The sequence below is a fragment of the Mesocricetus auratus genome, unplaced genomic scaffold (assembly GCF_017639785.1).
Source record: "Mesocricetus auratus isolate SY011 unplaced genomic scaffold, BCM_Maur_2.0 Super-Scaffold_100022, whole genome shotgun sequence".
In the NCBI taxonomy this organism is placed as follows: Eukaryota; Metazoa; Chordata; class Mammalia; order Rodentia; family Cricetidae; genus Mesocricetus; species Mesocricetus auratus.
In genome coordinates, this window is record NW_024429203.1 from 38,089,199 (window position 1) to 38,105,114 (window position 15,916).

General features: G+C 37.2%; 1 protein-coding gene across 2 annotated transcripts in view; it reads left to right on the forward strand.

The window, feature by feature from the left end:
• Positions 1-15,916, forward strand: part of Myo9a (myosin IXA) — a 56,933-nt gene that overhangs the window by 24,668 nt on the left and 16,349 nt on the right. For both annotated transcript variants that reach the window (XM_040730039.1, XM_040730038.1), the window contains exons 2-4: positions 4,937-5,847; positions 12,357-12,451; positions 14,497-14,559. In XM_040730039.1, the coding sequence (XP_040585973.1) occupies positions 5,008-5,847; positions 12,357-12,451; positions 14,497-14,559 (998 nt within the window). In that variant the 5' untranslated portion in view covers positions 4,937-5,007. The remainder of the gene's footprint in view (positions 1-4,936; positions 5,848-12,356; positions 12,452-14,496; positions 14,560-15,916) is intronic.

Here is a 15,916-nt window from a genome sequence, read left to right on the forward strand (position 1 = left end):
ATCAAACTCAGGTTATCAGGCTTGAGGGTAAGCACCTTCGTCCAAATAGCCAGAAGTTGCCAGATCTCTTTTCATACTTTAGATTGGTAGAAACTCAATTCTGATACTAGTGATGTTTGATAAGGAGGCAGAAAAATTTGAACTCTTTCACATTTGTCAGAGCTATTGTTCAGGCAGCATTCCTTTTTTGTTTGTTTTTTTTGTAATATCTGATTGTTAACAGGTATTCTCAAACTTTCACTGCTGTGCTCAAAACCCAAAGAAATTTAAGGAAAGATATATGAGGATACATATATGAGAACTGTAACATTACTGTTTTAGTGTAGTGTTGGAAGTAGTGGTAGTATTCGCTGAAAGGACAGTGTATTGACTAAATGGTGGTAAAACCATGCATAGGGATATGATTTGGCATTTACTGAACTTGAATGCATCAGCACACAAGTATAGTGTGCTGCTATTTCTTTTTTCTTTTTTTTGCAGATTTTTTTATTTTATTTTTTACATTCCAATTCCCAGTTCCTCCCCTCCTCTCCTCCCGCTTCCCCCACTCCCTCCCCCTTCCCATCTGTTCCTCGGAGAGGGTAAGGTGATACCATTTCTTAAAAGTTAAAAACATGAAGCAGTATTATATATAATTTTATGGAAACTTATCCAGGTAATTAACATGTGTCAACATGATACCAACCTCAAGATAATGGTTATCACTGTAAACAACAACTGTATAACTGTTTCAGACTTGTTGAATTTGAGCCATGTATATGTGGCTACCTTAAATGTATTCTGTCATCTGTTTAAAGGCCATCTAGGATAAAAGTAAAGATAATTTCTTGATCAGAGGTCTTTGCAAAGAGTGTGGTAGCATAAAATGAAGGTAACTGTGATTTTTTTTTTATGTTTAAAATAAAGAGTACATTAGGAACTAGAGACACAACTAGGTGGTCAAGAGTGCTTGCTGGTCTTCCAGATGAGCTTGATTAATTTCCAGCACCCATGTCAGGTGGCATACTACTGCTTATGACGCAAAGTCTAAGGGATCCAGTGCTGTCTTCTGGCTACTATTAGGACATACACAAATGTGGAATAATCACACAAACTGTACACATAGGTAAAAAAAAATTGCACATTAACTAGGCATAGAATTCATTCTCCCAGCATTTTGAATGTAGAGGCAGGAGAGTCAGGAGTTCAAAGTAGCCCCATTGTACATAGTGATTTCAAGGCCAATTTGGCTGTTTGAGATCATGCTTAAAGCAGAATTTTAAAAAAGGCCCCTTATTTTTATGTTAAAGGATGAGATAAGTAAAGTGAGAAAGACAACAGATTATTTTTGTAGTGTGGGTTTATGTATCCATGTTTTTTTAACTTGATGACTCTAACTTACAAATGAAGATGAAATAGTTTTTGTTTTAGAAAGGACATATCATATATAAATATATAAAAGGTTATATTTTTTCTGTAGATAGTAGCAGGGTAGAGAAAAGAAAAATAAATTGTGAGGTAGAGAAACCATTTGAAGGAAATAATTTTCTGGGGTAAACTGAAGTAGTATATGTGGAATTTTAGAATTGCAAGGAAATGAAGAATGGAATCAAGCTGACAACAGTAGAGCAGTAGTATAGAAGGACAAAATAGACTAGGGTTAGAATAAAGTTTGTAATGGTACATGCTTGTATAATCTTGTCAACTTAGCAAGAATGGAATCAAGCTGACAACAGTAGAGCAGTAGTATAGAAGGACAACATAGACTAGGGTTAGAATAAAGTTTGTAATGGTACATGCTTGTATAATCTTGTCAACTTAGCAAGTCTAGGGCATGATCTTTAAGTTGCTCCTATTAAATTTCCTCCTTTTCTTGACCATGAGGAAGGGAGCAGAGACCCAAAGTTCCTTGAAAATATTTAAATAGTAGGTTTCTCATTGTTTCCTTGCATAAGACTTTAAATTCTGTTTTTTCCCCTTATCCTACTGTTTTAATGAGTTCCAAAAACATTTCTTCCATTGATGGTATTCTTTCTTGTTTCTGTGTTATCATTAAGAATTAGTTTTGGGTAACTATTCTGTCTCCTTAATGCATTCATTAGTAAGATTCTTCAAAGATATAGCAGAAAAATAATTTGCCCTTTCTTTTTGGGGTTATTAAATAACCAAACAGCTATATGTATGTATGTAGGTGTGTATGTATGTATGTATGTATGTATGTATGTATGTATGTGTATATGCATTGTTGTTTTTAGAAAGTACCTGAATTGGACAATAAAACAGTGTTATATGTTTTTTTTAATGGTATAAATATCAGCATAATTTATTATTAATTTTTTTTAGTTTAAATTTAGATTAGAAACATGGTTGGTTCACAAGTCAGTTCCAGGTCCCTCTCCCTTTCCCTCCCCTCCTCCCGTGTCCTGCCCCCAATTCCCCCATTATCCCCTCATTTCCCCAGGGAGGGTGAGGCCCTCCATGGGGGTGTCCATAGACTGTCATTTCATCCAGGGCAGGGCCTAGACCCTCCCCCCAAGAGTTCAGGGTGAGAGTTCATCTCACATTGTTGGATGGGAGTCCAAAGTCCATTTGTATACTCGGGATGAAGGCTCGATAGATTACCTAGGCCTCCTCACTCCCCATTCAGGGGGTCTTGATCAGTCCCATGTTAGATCCCAGGCATCAGCCTGGGATTCAAGAGTTAACCCTTGTCAGGTCAGCTGTTTCTGGGGTTAAACCAGTCCAGTCTTAACTCCTTTGGTCATCAGTCCTCTCTCTCTGTTACTGGCTTTCTTGAGTTCAGCTCAGTATGAATGAAGTTTCTGTTTCCCAGACTCTCTGGCCATGGGATTGTAGTCTGGCACTCCCCAGATCTATGTCTAAAATCCATATATGAGAGAGTACATGCCATGTTTCTCTTTTTTGTGACTGTGTTACCTCACTCAGGATGGTTTCTTCTAGTGTCATCCATTTGCCTGCAAATCTCAGGATTCCATTGTTTTTTTCTGTTGAATAGTACTCCATTGTGTAAATGTACCACATTTTCTCTATCCACTCTTCGGTTGAGGGACATCTAGGTTGCTTCCACGTTATGGCTATTACAAATAATGCTGCTATGAACATAGTGGAACAGACATCCTTGTTGTATGAATGGGCATCTTTTGGATATATGCCTAAGAGTGGAGTTGCTGGGTCTTGTGGTAGGTTTATTCCCATTTTTCTGAGGAATCTCCATACTGATTTCCAAAGTGGCTGAACCAGTTGGCACTCCCACCAGCAGTGGAGGAGTGTTCCCCTTTCACCACATCCTCTCCAGCATAAATTGTCGTTGGTGTTTTTGATTTTAGCCATTCTGACAGGAGTGAGATGGTATCTCAGAGTTGTTTTGATTTGCATTTCCCGGATGGCTAAGGATGTTGAGCACTTTCTCAAGTGCCTCTCAGCCATTTTAGACTCCTCTATTGAAAATTCTCTATTTAGTTCTGCAGCCCACTTTTTTTTTTTTTTTTTTTGTCTTGGTTTTTACGAGACAGGGTTTCTCTGTATTGTTTTGGAGGCTGTCGTCCATGCAGCCCACTTTTTAGTTGGATTCTTTGGTGTTTTGGAGACTTGCTTCTTGAGTTCTTTGTAAATTTTGGAGATCAACCCTCTGTCAGATATGGGGTTAGTGAATATTTTTTCCCATTCTGTGGGCTGCCTTTTTGTCTTGCTGACTGTGTCCTTTGCCTTACAGAAGCTTCTCAGTTTCAGGAGGTCCCATTTATTAATTGTTGATCTCACTGTCTGTGCTACTGGTGTTATGTTCAGGAAGCTGTCTCCTGTAACAATTCGTTCAAGGGTACCACCCACTTTCTCTTCTAAGAGGTTCAGTGTGGCTGGATTTATGTTGAGGTCTTTGATCCATTTGGATTTAAGTTTTGTGCATGGCGATAAACATGGATCGATCTGCAGTCTTCTACATGCCAGCCTCCAGTTATGCCAGCACCATTTGTTGATGATGCTTTCTTTATTCCATTGCATATTTTTAGCTTCTTTGTCAAAGATCAGATGTTCATACATGTGTGGGTTAGTATCCGGGTTTTCAATTCGATTCCATTGGTCTACCCGTCTGTTTTTGTGCCAATACCAAGCTGTTTTCAGGACTATAGCTCTATAATAGAGCTTGAAGTCAGGGATGCTGATGCCTCCAGACGTTGCCCTGTTGAACAGGGTTGTTTTGGCTATCCTGGGTCTTTTGTTTTTCCATACAAAATGGATTATTGTTATTTCAAGGTCGGTGAAGAATTGTGCTGGGATTTTAATGGGGATTGCATTGAAATCTGTAGATTGCTTTTGGCAGGATTGCCATTTTTACTGCATTGATCCTGCCTATCTAAGAGCATGGGAGATCTTTCCATTTTCTGAGGGCTTCTTTAATTTCTTTCTTTAAAGATTCAAAGTTCTTGCGATACAGGTCTTTCACTTGTTTGGTTAGCGTTACCCCAAGGTATTTAATGTTGTTTGTGGCAATTGTAAAGGGTGATGTGTTATATGGTTTTAATGAGACATTTTCAGCGTGTGGTCCCCCTCCCAAAAATAAGATCTTAAGTAACTCAGACTGAACATAAACTTAATAGATAGCCATGAACTCTAATTGTCTCTACTTCTCAAGTGTTGGTATTGCAGGCATATGCCACCATGCTTGGCTTAATACTTGTTCTTAGCCGGGTGGTGGCGGTACTGGCCTTTAATCCCAGCACCGGGAGGCAGAGACAGGTGGATCTCTATGAGTTCGAGGCCAGCCTGCTCTACAGAGCTAGTTCCAGAACAACTAGGGTTGTTACACAGAAAATCTTATACAGAGAGTTAGGATTTTGTGTTTAGAAAGCTGTATTCAATATGCTTGTTAAGACTTTGATTTTTGGGCACAGAAAACTATTCAGTGTGACTGCTCAGTGTTCTATCTTTTATGTTCCAGTTCTTTTTCCAAGAAGATGGTTTGCCCAGTCCTGAACACATACTGTCCGTTCTGATGGGACAAAGTCCAATATGAATGTAAGTGATGGAGGAAGACGACGCTTTGAGGATAATGAACACACATTACGAATATATCCTGGGACAATTTCAGAAGGAACAATTTATTGTCCAATTCCTGCCAGAAAAAACTCCACAGCTGCTGAGGTGATTGACTCTCTTATAAATAGACTTCACCTAGACAAAACAAAATGTTACGTTTTAGCAGAGGTAAAGGAATTTGGTGGAGAAGAATGGATACTCAATCCTACCGACTGTCCAGTTCAACGAATGATGTTGTGGCCCCGGATGGCTTTGGAAAATCGCTTGAGTGGAGAGGACTACCGCTTTCTTCTGAGAGAAAAAAACCTTGATGGATCAATTCATTATGGTAGCCTCCAATCATGGCTACGGATAACCGAAGAACGCCGAAGGATGATGGAACGGGGTTTCCTTCCACAGCCTCAACAGAAAGACTTTGATGATTTATGTAGCTTACCTGATTTGAATGAGAAAACTCTCTTAGAAAACCTACGGAACCGCTTTAAACATGAAAAAATTTATACTTATGTTGGCAGTATTCTAATAGCTATTAACCCATTCAAATTTCTTCCTATTTATAATCCCAAATATGTCAAAATGTATGATAACCACCAGTTGGGAAAACTTGAACCCCACATATATGCGGTGGCAGATGTAGCTTATCATGCTATGCTTCAGCGCAAAAAGAATCAGTGTATTGTGATTTCAGGAGAGAGTGGTTCTGGGAAGACGCAAAGCACAAACTTTCTTATTCATCACCTTACTGCCCTCAGTCAGAAAGGATTTGCTAGTGGAGTAGAACAGATTATTCTTGGAGCTGGACCAGTACTTGAGGTAAGTTGTATAGAAACAATTCTCTCTCTCTGTCTGTCTGTCTCTGTCTGTCTGTCTCTGTCTGTCTCTCTCTCTGTCTCTGTCTCTCTGTCTCTCTGTCTCTGTCTCTCTCTGTCTCTCTCTGTCTCTCTCTGTCTCTCTCTGTCTCTCTCTCTCTCTCTCTATCTCTGTCTCTCTGTCTCTCTCCCTTTTTTTTCTTAAAGACAAAGTCTCTCTATATAGCCTTGGCTGTTTAGAACTCACTATGTAGATCAGGCTGGCCTTGAACTCACAGAGATCCACCTACCTCTGCCTCATTAGTGCTGGGATTAAAGGCATGTGCCACCATACCAAGCTAGAAATACTTTTCTTAAATCTTCAAGAAAAAATTGGTAGATGTGAGAAGATGAAATAAAAATATAAGAATAGACATCATTTGTAGTGATCAAGGGAACCTCTAAGATAGCAAAGAAACAAGGCAGGTGTGATACTAATAGGTTTTTTTTGGAAATGATTTTTGTAGGGTTGTAGTACTTGCATGTCATGGATTCTATCATTAGTACTATCAAAAAAAAAAAAACCAACCAAAAGATGTTTCTTTGAGCCACTGGAAAAGTAGTATATCTCTTTACAAAGATAGAAGAAATAGGGCAAATTTCTGTTTGTATTGAGCTTTATAAAGGAAGAGATACAACCTAGAACTTAATATAATGTAATACTTCTGGATTTCCCCAGGAGTTGTGATTATTAGTTTTTTTTTTTTTTTTTTTTTGGTTTTTCGAGACAGGGTTTCTCTGTGGCTTTGGAGGCTGTCCTGGAACTCACTTGGTAGTCCAGGTTGGTCTCAAACTCACAGAGATCCGCCTGCCTCTGCCTCCCGAGTGCTGGGATTAAAGGCGTGCGCCACCAACGCCCGGCTGTGATTATTAGTTTTGCTACTTCTATTTTGTTGTTTTATGACTTGTGAACTAATATTCTAAGTAGTGTATTCTTTTTTTTTTCATGGAATTATATAATTCTCCATTGTTTTCTATGGTTCTGATTGGATAGGGACTTTTAAAGATGCCTACACATGTTAATGCTCTCAGACTTTTCTTTGAGGTTTTATATACTTGTTGAAGCACTGTCACCCGCATCCTGGTAAGTATCAACTTGACTTTGCCCTTTTATTTTCTGCTATTATGCAGCCTCATATTCAAACACAAGTCTGAGCTCTTTCCTGAGCATACATCTATTCTTTGACATTTGTAAAACTCTTGCACATACACGGCCTTCTACGTGGATGCAATCTTTATACCTTGTTTTGAGATTTTGTTTTATGTGTGAGTGTTTGTCAGTATGCATGTTTGTGTGCACATGTGTTCAGTGCTGGGAGAGACCAGAAGAGGGTATTTGATCTGGGGCAGGAGTTCCAAATGGATATTAAGTCCTGAATTAAACCCTGGTCCTTTAAAGAGCAGCTGGTGCTTTTAACTGCCAAGCCACCTTTCCAGTTCTGACTTTCGTGTCTTTTCAAGCCCATTTTGTAATTTTTGAGGGGTCCCCTCCCCACCCATATTACCACCTTAGGTATTTTCATTGCCTAAACAATTGACTCTGTTGGTAGTGGTGAACACCTTTAATCCCAGCACTTGGGAGGCAGAGGCAGGTGAATCTCTGTGAGTTCGAGGCCAACCTGGTCTACGAAGCTACACAGAGAAACCCTGTCTCGAAAAACAACAACAACAAAAACCAAAACAAATAATTGTCTCTGTTTTGGAGATACAAACCTGGTGATAATGCGAATGGAGATGCTGTTCTCAGTGAGTGATAGTTAATTAAGATAAAGACAACCCTTACAGGGAGCTTTTCCAGGGAAATGCTGGACAGGTGATGAATAGTGCTTTGGAAGAACCTCAGCTCTATTCTAGTGGTGTCTAGCATGCTTTATATAAAAATTTGTTGTGGGAAGAAACAAAATTAAAACAAAAAAATTGTTGTGAGAAATTGGTGAACTCTTTTAGTGTGGAGGTAGGCAGGAATGAATAGAAATAAATAAAATGCTAAAATGCCCTTTTAAAAATAAACAACAAAACCCTATAATTAGCCAGTGTTATCAGTGCCCATTAACTGAGGGTTATTGCAAATCTTGGCTACTTAATAAAGTTCTTAAAAGGTCTTCTTTGGATAGTTCTTATCTGCATTCTTGTTTCTTTTATGAAGGAAGATTTTTCGCAAGATACTCTGACATTTTTACTGACCTCAGTGTTCACGAAGTGAAGTGGGATTGTTGTATCATATTGTAAGTAGAGTGGTTTTATTATTTTGCTTAATCACCAGCAAATACTAACGTTCTAGTTGCTTCATACCCTCAGTGTCACTTGTCATTGACATTTTTCTTCTAGCCATTCTTATTGGTGCATAATAGCACTGTATTGGGTACATTGAGGTCTTAAATAAAATCCTGTAGTAGTGTTGTTGAGCATGCTTTCTCACATGTATTTGCCATCCATATAACCCTGTGATAAAGTGTCTACAAGACTCTCAACATGGTCCCAAAGGATTCCACCTGATTGATAGACTTGTATTCTAAAAAAATTTTATACAACGGGGAAAACTTCTGCTTGGCTTCTTCCATTGTAGGTTTGGATAGGATTAAAAATGCCCAGGTATGTTGTTGTGAATCTGTTATCATAGTACTTTGGAGGTTGAGGTAGGAGAATCTTAGAGTTCAAGGTAAACCTGGACTATGTAGTCAATCTCAGTCCAGCCTTAGATTGAGTGAGATTGTTTTTAAAACAAAACAGAAAAGTTGCATATGTGAAAATAATAATAGTATATTGTGAAATATTTGTTTTTCTCTAATCCTGCTTTTTTTCCCTCTATATTGTGCCAAAATAGCATATGACATTTAAACGATAGAGGCTTTTTTACATTTTTTTGATTTTTGTGATATTTTTGTAAATCCTTGGGAAAAATATCTTCTATAGTGTACCAAGGAAGGACAGAATTGACATTTGAGACATTATTGAGACATTCAAATCTCACTGCTGCTAGACTGTGTGTGACACAGTGTATGTGTCTACCTTAGGCTTTTCTTGATTGTGTTTGAGCATCCACACTTCCCATCACTTATTTAAAATGATATAATAGATTATAAGCATTCACAAGCAATATTTCTAAATATTTTCAGGAATTCGTATTTGCTATGTCATTATGGCATGATTTCTAGTATTCATTGAAATTTCATAGAAATTGAAATCTATGCATAGTAGATAGATTATGTTTCTCAAACTTTACATTGTGTTTGAACTATTAAAACACAGATTGCTGGACCTTATCCTCAGAATTTCTGACAATACTGTGCAGGTTCTAAAATTTTGTATTTCTAGCAAATTTTCTGGTCATGTTTTTGGTCTCAACTACACTGATAACTGTTGGAGTAAAAGTGTAATATGAAGTGTCAGTTAAATTTTCTCTCTTCAACTGTGTGTGTGTGTGTGTGTGTGTGTGTGTGTAAATAGAAGGATGTGGTTTTTTTTTTTTTTGGTTTTTTTGAGACAGGGTTTCTCTGTATTGTTTTGAAGGCTGTCCTGGAACTGGCTCTGTAGACCAGACTGGCCTGGAATTTACAGAAATCTGCCTGCCTCTGCCTCCCATGTGCTGGGATTAAAGGCATGCATCACCAGTGCCTGGCAAAGGATGTGATTCTTATTAATCTTTACAAGAAGAAAAAAACCTTCAATGAATTGTTTCAAAATCAAACTTTTTAAAGATAGTGTGAATAGGCTACTTTAGGCAGTGGATAATTTATTTTTGGTGGTATTGAGATATACCACCAATTCTTGCTTTTAGAAAAGTTTAAATTTTGTTGAATTATAACTTTTAATAAGTACATTTAAAATGTACAGTTTAATGAATACATAAGTATGTAAAACTGTTTATCTATCTGTCTTAGGGTTTGGTAGGACAGGGCTTATTTGACTTACACGTCCACATTGCTTTTCATTATTGGAGGAAGTCAGAACAGGAACTCAAGGAGGGCTGGAACTTGGAGGCAGGAGATGATACAGAGGCCTTGGAGTGGTGCTGCTTACTGGCTTGTTCCCCATGGCTTGCTCAGCCTGTTTTCTTATAGAACTCAGGACCACTAGTCCTGAGATAGCACCACCCACCCTGGTCTGGCCCTCCCCCATTGATCACTAAATGAGAAAATGCATTACTGCTGGGTCTCCTCAACTGAGGCTCCTTCTCTGTGATGACTCTAGCTTTTGTCAAGTTGAGACACAAAACCAACCAATATACTATCTGTATATATAAAATAAAGCTTCTGAATATCTTAAAATTTAAAAATATTTTTTGTTTGTTTATATATATGTATGGATGTTGTATGCACCACACCATATATGTGGAAGTCAAAAGTCAACTTTTGGGAGTCAGTTTTCTCCTTTCACCATGTGGGACCTGGTGATCAAAATCAGATTTTAGATTTTCTGGCAAGGGCTTTTACCTCCTGAGCCATTTTCCTGGGCCCAGAATATCTTTATCAACCCAGGGTCACCTGTGAACATATCCCAATTCCACCTCTATTCCCAGACAGCCTCTGGTTTACTTACTGCTACTATTTTATCTTTTGTAGAATTGGATTTATATAGATTATATAATTGTTTTCTATGTCTAGTTTCTTTTGCTTAACACAGTGTTGACTAGTCATCATTGATTTTATTTCATTCATTCTTTATTGCTGGCCATTCATTATTCCATTGCCTGGTATATACTTTGGGTGATGATACAAGTAGTTTATAGTTCTTTTGTCATCTGTATAAAATAGCTTTGTTTTAAATAGATAAGTGTGGTACTTTAATGAAACTTCAGTTATATACTTCTAGAATCATCAGTTTTTATGTAATTATTATTTTTTTTAGTCTCTTCCTTCAGCTTTGCAAAATGCTTTAGTATGAGCTTAAGAAGTCGGTTGTTGCCGGGCGGTGGTGGCGCACTGTTTTAATCTCAACACTCAGGATGCAGAGGCAGGCGGATCTCTGTGAGTTCGAGACCAGCCTGGTCTACAGGAGCTAGTTCAGGACAGTCTCCAAAGCCACAGAGAAATCCTGTCTCAAAAAACCAAAGGTGGGGGGGAGGGAAAGAAGAAGTTGGCTGTCTCTGGAATGTAAAGAAATCTTGACATGAGATTAGTCGTTTTTTTTTTTAAAGATTTATTTATTTATTATACATACAGTGTTTTTTTCCAGAAGAGGACACCAGATTGAATTGTAGAGGTTGTGAGCCACCATGTGGTTGCTGGGAATTGAACTCAGGACCTCTGGAAGAGCAGTCAGTGCTCTTAACCTCTGAGCCATCTCTCCAGCCCCGTTTTTTTTTTTTTTTTTAAAGAATTTGTTAGTATTAATTAATGAACCTTTTTGTGTGGCTTCAAGCCACCAGCACACTTTACCTCCCCTCTCCCAAAAAATAAACCCACCCACATCCTTAATTTTCTCCTCAGCTCTTTTGCATAAGTATTTGGTCTTCATGATGTCAGATTGCTCATGCAATATCACATTTGTGATGGGGCAGCCCCAGTCTTGTTTTTACCCCTATCAGCTTACTGACCAATGGCCACAGTTTCCCAAGATTGGCAGTTAGGCAGAAACTCTGGTTCCTAAGTGTTAAACGCCACTAAAAGTTACCTGACGATGTTTCTTGAATTTAGTCCTGTGGTGATTTATGCCATCAGTATTATCTTGGCCTCCTGGGTAGATGTGGCTGTTGCTATGGCTCCTGTGACTGTGAAGTTGCCAGGATTTTCATTAAAGAAACATGTTTTTATTTTAATAATCGTTATATGTATGAATGTGTGTATTCTATGCAAAATTGTGTGTAGTTACAGGAATCTTTTGTGACACAGAAGTGGAATTCAGACGAGGACATTGTTCTGTACTGTCACTCTCCACCTTACTCTTTGAGATATGGTCTTTTACTAAATCTGGAACTAGTTGAATGTCCAACAAACCTCAGCCTTCCTTCTCTCTGTTTATTGAGTTGATGTTACAGGTGCTGTGCATCACCACCCTGGGCTTTTTATAGGGATGTTGTGATTGGAATTCAGATCATGCTTGCACAGCATGTGCTCTTAACAATTGAGTTATTTTTTTTTAATACTGTAGGCTAGGTTCTAAAAATTGAGATTCATTTTACAGAATTAGTATAAGGTAAAAATCTGCTTGTTTTTTTGTTAAGCCTTTTCATTGTTTTATTCTACCTCAAATATGAATGATTCTAAACATGTAAATTGCCCTACTGTTTTTCTCTAGTATTTAAGCAATGTTTAAAAATTACTTCTAAGCCAGGCATTGGTGGTGCACTGTTTTAATCCCAGCACTCGGGAGGCAGAGGCAGGCAGATCTCTGTGAGTTCGAGGCCAGCCTGGTCTACAGATCGAGTTCGAGGATAGTCTTCAAAATAATACAGAGAAACCCTGTCTCGAAAAACAAACAAAACAACAACAACAAAAAATTACTTCTGAATAAAAACAATATTTATTTTGACAGGCCTTTGGAAATGCAAAGACAGCTCATAATAACAATTCAAGTCGTTTTGGCAAGTTTATTCAAGTAAATTACCAAGAAACAGGCACTGTACTTGGGTAAGTATTGCTACTTACAAGCAGTATATTTTGGTACATACAAACATACATGTATATATATTAAGTATATGCATACATGTTTGGTACACACACACACACACACACACACACTAAGATCTGTTTTATTTTCTGTGTATGTGTATACCATGTGCATGCAGTGTCCTTGGACGACAGTATTCTTTTGACCAGTTTCAGATTTATAGCAGAAGGAAACAAGAGTTACAGAGAGTTCCTATGTATCATTTACATCTCTTCCAGTATTGTTTCTTCTACAAGCATCTCTGTGTTAGTATGGTTTGTTTGTTACAACTGATGATAGTGTTCTTGCTGTATTTTTATTGTGAGGTCCATAACTTGTACTAAAGTTTGCTAATTGAGTTATACATCTTGTTGGCTTAGAGAAATGTAGAGATGCTATTTACAGTCTCCATTTTAGTATTTCAGCATAGTTTTACTGTGCTAAAAATCTTTTGTGTTTGTCTTATTCAGCTCTGCTACCTTTCAGGTCTTGGTAACTAGTGATCTTTTACTATCTCCATATCACCTTTTCCAAGATAAACAATTGGAACCATACTGTATGTAGCCTTTTCAAGTTGGATTCTTGTGTACTTAAGTTAATTGTGTACTTAAGGTTCCTCTGTAGCTTCTGCCTGCTTTCATTGATTTAGTGTTTAAACTTATGATTATTTTAGAGATAATGTCTTTGTACTTTTAAGAGTACTTAAATGTTTTTATATATTTGATTGAGTTTATTTTTAAGTTATGAGTGTGATTTTTCTTTTACATTATATTTTATATTACATATTTTTATTGTTTTTCATGTAGTACCTGGATGGTTTGTACTTTACTCTTGTTTGACCTGATTGCTCAAGGCATATTATCCTAGCCCCACTCTTGGCTCTTGTTCTCTGCTTCTGGTTCTGTTGAGAACAGAAACAAACTGCTGTAAACTCCCACTGCCATGAACTGAGCCACTTTGTCATGATGGACTGTATCCTGAACCATGAGTTAAAATGAGGTCATCCCTTCTATAGTTTCTTTCTTCCTTTTTTTCTCTTTTTCTGTAAGGGATTCTGCCTCAGCAATGGGAAATGTTAACTAAGTCAACTTTCCATTGCTGTGACATTATATCAAAGATAAAGAGGAAAGATTATATTTTGTTTTCCAATTGCAGAAGTATAGACCCATGATTGATTGGCTCTGTTGTTTGTGGTCCTTTGGTATCATTGCTGGGACTGTGGGACAGACCTCATGGTGATAACCACATGGTGGCTAGAAAGCAAGCAAAGAAGAGGGAGGAGAGGGATGAGTCAATATCCCCTTAAGGATACACTTTAATTACCTAATTTTCTTCCACTGAGACCCAGTCTCCTTCCTACTAGCACTATAGACTGATGATTTAGTCTTTAGCCTATAGGCCTTTGTTGGGGATATGTAGAAGCCAAGCCATTACAAATACTACTGCAATACTACTTTTGCTTTTTGTGTCAATAGCATTCATTAAGAAAAACTTTTGTTAAAAAACTTTTATTGTATTAACTAATTCAGCATGGATTTTAATTGTCTTGTTTATGTTAGTATTACTTATTAAATGTTATTAAAGATGTTTTTGGGATCTATGTGGATAAACATGTCTTCCTTCTGAGATATATTAATACTGCAGTTTTCTCTTTTGATTTTCTGGAAAAGTTAGCCTTTGTAGTGAAATCCGACGTGGATTCATATTCATAAGGTAGTTGTGTTGCTGATTACTAGTGTATGATTTTGGTTTTGTTTTTATTTTTTGAAATAGGGTTCTATTGTGTATTTACTTGATACAGTTCACCTGCTTATCTTATTTTTCTAGCCATTTGGTTACATAAGTAGGTGTTTTAGAATTTAACATGGATAATGCTAATATCTGTAACAATTATAATGATAAATGCTGTCATCTGGAGAATGTTCTGTCTAAATAATCTGTCTAAATAATCTGCCATATATTAAACTTTATTAGTTATCTAAATCAGTTGTTATTATTTGTATCAACCAATTTTATTTTCTTCCAGGGCTTATGTTGAAAAATACCTACTGGAGAAATCTAGACTTGTTTACCAAGAGCATAATGAACGGTATATATTTTTATTTGTATAATTACATCAAATTTATTGCATCATACAGATTCCCTTTTAGATTCTTTGTATACTGCAACCCTAATTCACTGTATATCATGCATAATTTTTATAAGTAGCTACTATTTCTTTTTTGGGCAGAATGCTATTTTTCTTTTAAAGGCAGTTGGAACACTTCTATTAGGTATGCAGAGCTGTTACTCTTTATCACCTTCCCCCCCTTTTTTTTATTTAAATTAGAAACAAGCTTCTTTTACATGTCAATCCCAGTTCCCTCTCTCACTTTTCTTCTTATGTACTAAAAATCTTTCTGTGTCTTTCAAGGCCTAAATGAAATAACAGGTTTTCTATTTTTTAATCCTTTAAAATTTATCTATCTGTCATCTATCTAAGAAAGGGTCTTGCTATACAGCCTTCGCTGTCTTGGAACTCTTATGCAGACCAGCTTGGCCTTAGATGCACATCAGTTTGCCTACCTCTGCTTCCCGAGTGCTGGAAATAAAGGTGTAGGACACCATATCTAGCCTTGAAAGAATATTTTTAATGTGATTAACATGGTCCTTATATGTAATAAAGTTCAGTAATTAATGACTGACTACATAATGAAAATGAATTGACAGGATTAGATTAAAAATTTAGTGCTTGTGTGTGTGTGTGTGTGTGTGTGTGTGTGTGTGTATGCGTGTGTGTGTGTGTAGCAGAAATAAGAGAAGTTCCTTATTAGAGATATTTGAATGCCTAGAGAGAAGGCTATATGTATACTCAGTAGAACACATGCACAAAGTTCTGGCTCAGTTCCCACTATAAGTAATCAGTGAGGTTTTTTGAACATATAATGGAGTAGTGGGGATATAATCTTGATTTCTTGGGTTATAGAATGAATTGGAAGTGACAATACAGAGTTTACATTATTATTTTGATTGCTTTGACAAGTGCATGTATGTATTCTCTGTAGTATGTGTTGCAGGATTTGTTTTGCTGTGATTTTAGTGTGGATTTTTTTCTGTATGTAGTCATAGCATATAATGCTGTAAGGCAGTTGTTCTCAAACCGTGGGTCATATGCATGACTCCTTTGAGGGTCGAATGGCCCTTTCTCAGGGGTCACCTAAGACCATCCACGGGGGTTTCCTAAGACCATCAGAAAACACAGATATTTGCATTATGATTCATAAGAGTAACAAAATTACAGTTATGAAGTAGCAGTGAAAATAATTTTATGGTTGGGGGTCAGTACAACATGAGGAACTGTAATAAAGGTTCTTAGCATTAGGAAGGTTGAGAGCCATTGCTCTAAGGTTTTCCTTTTTTGGTCTAATTTATAGTTCCTTAGAATGAGATGAAAGCTAGTCCTTGCT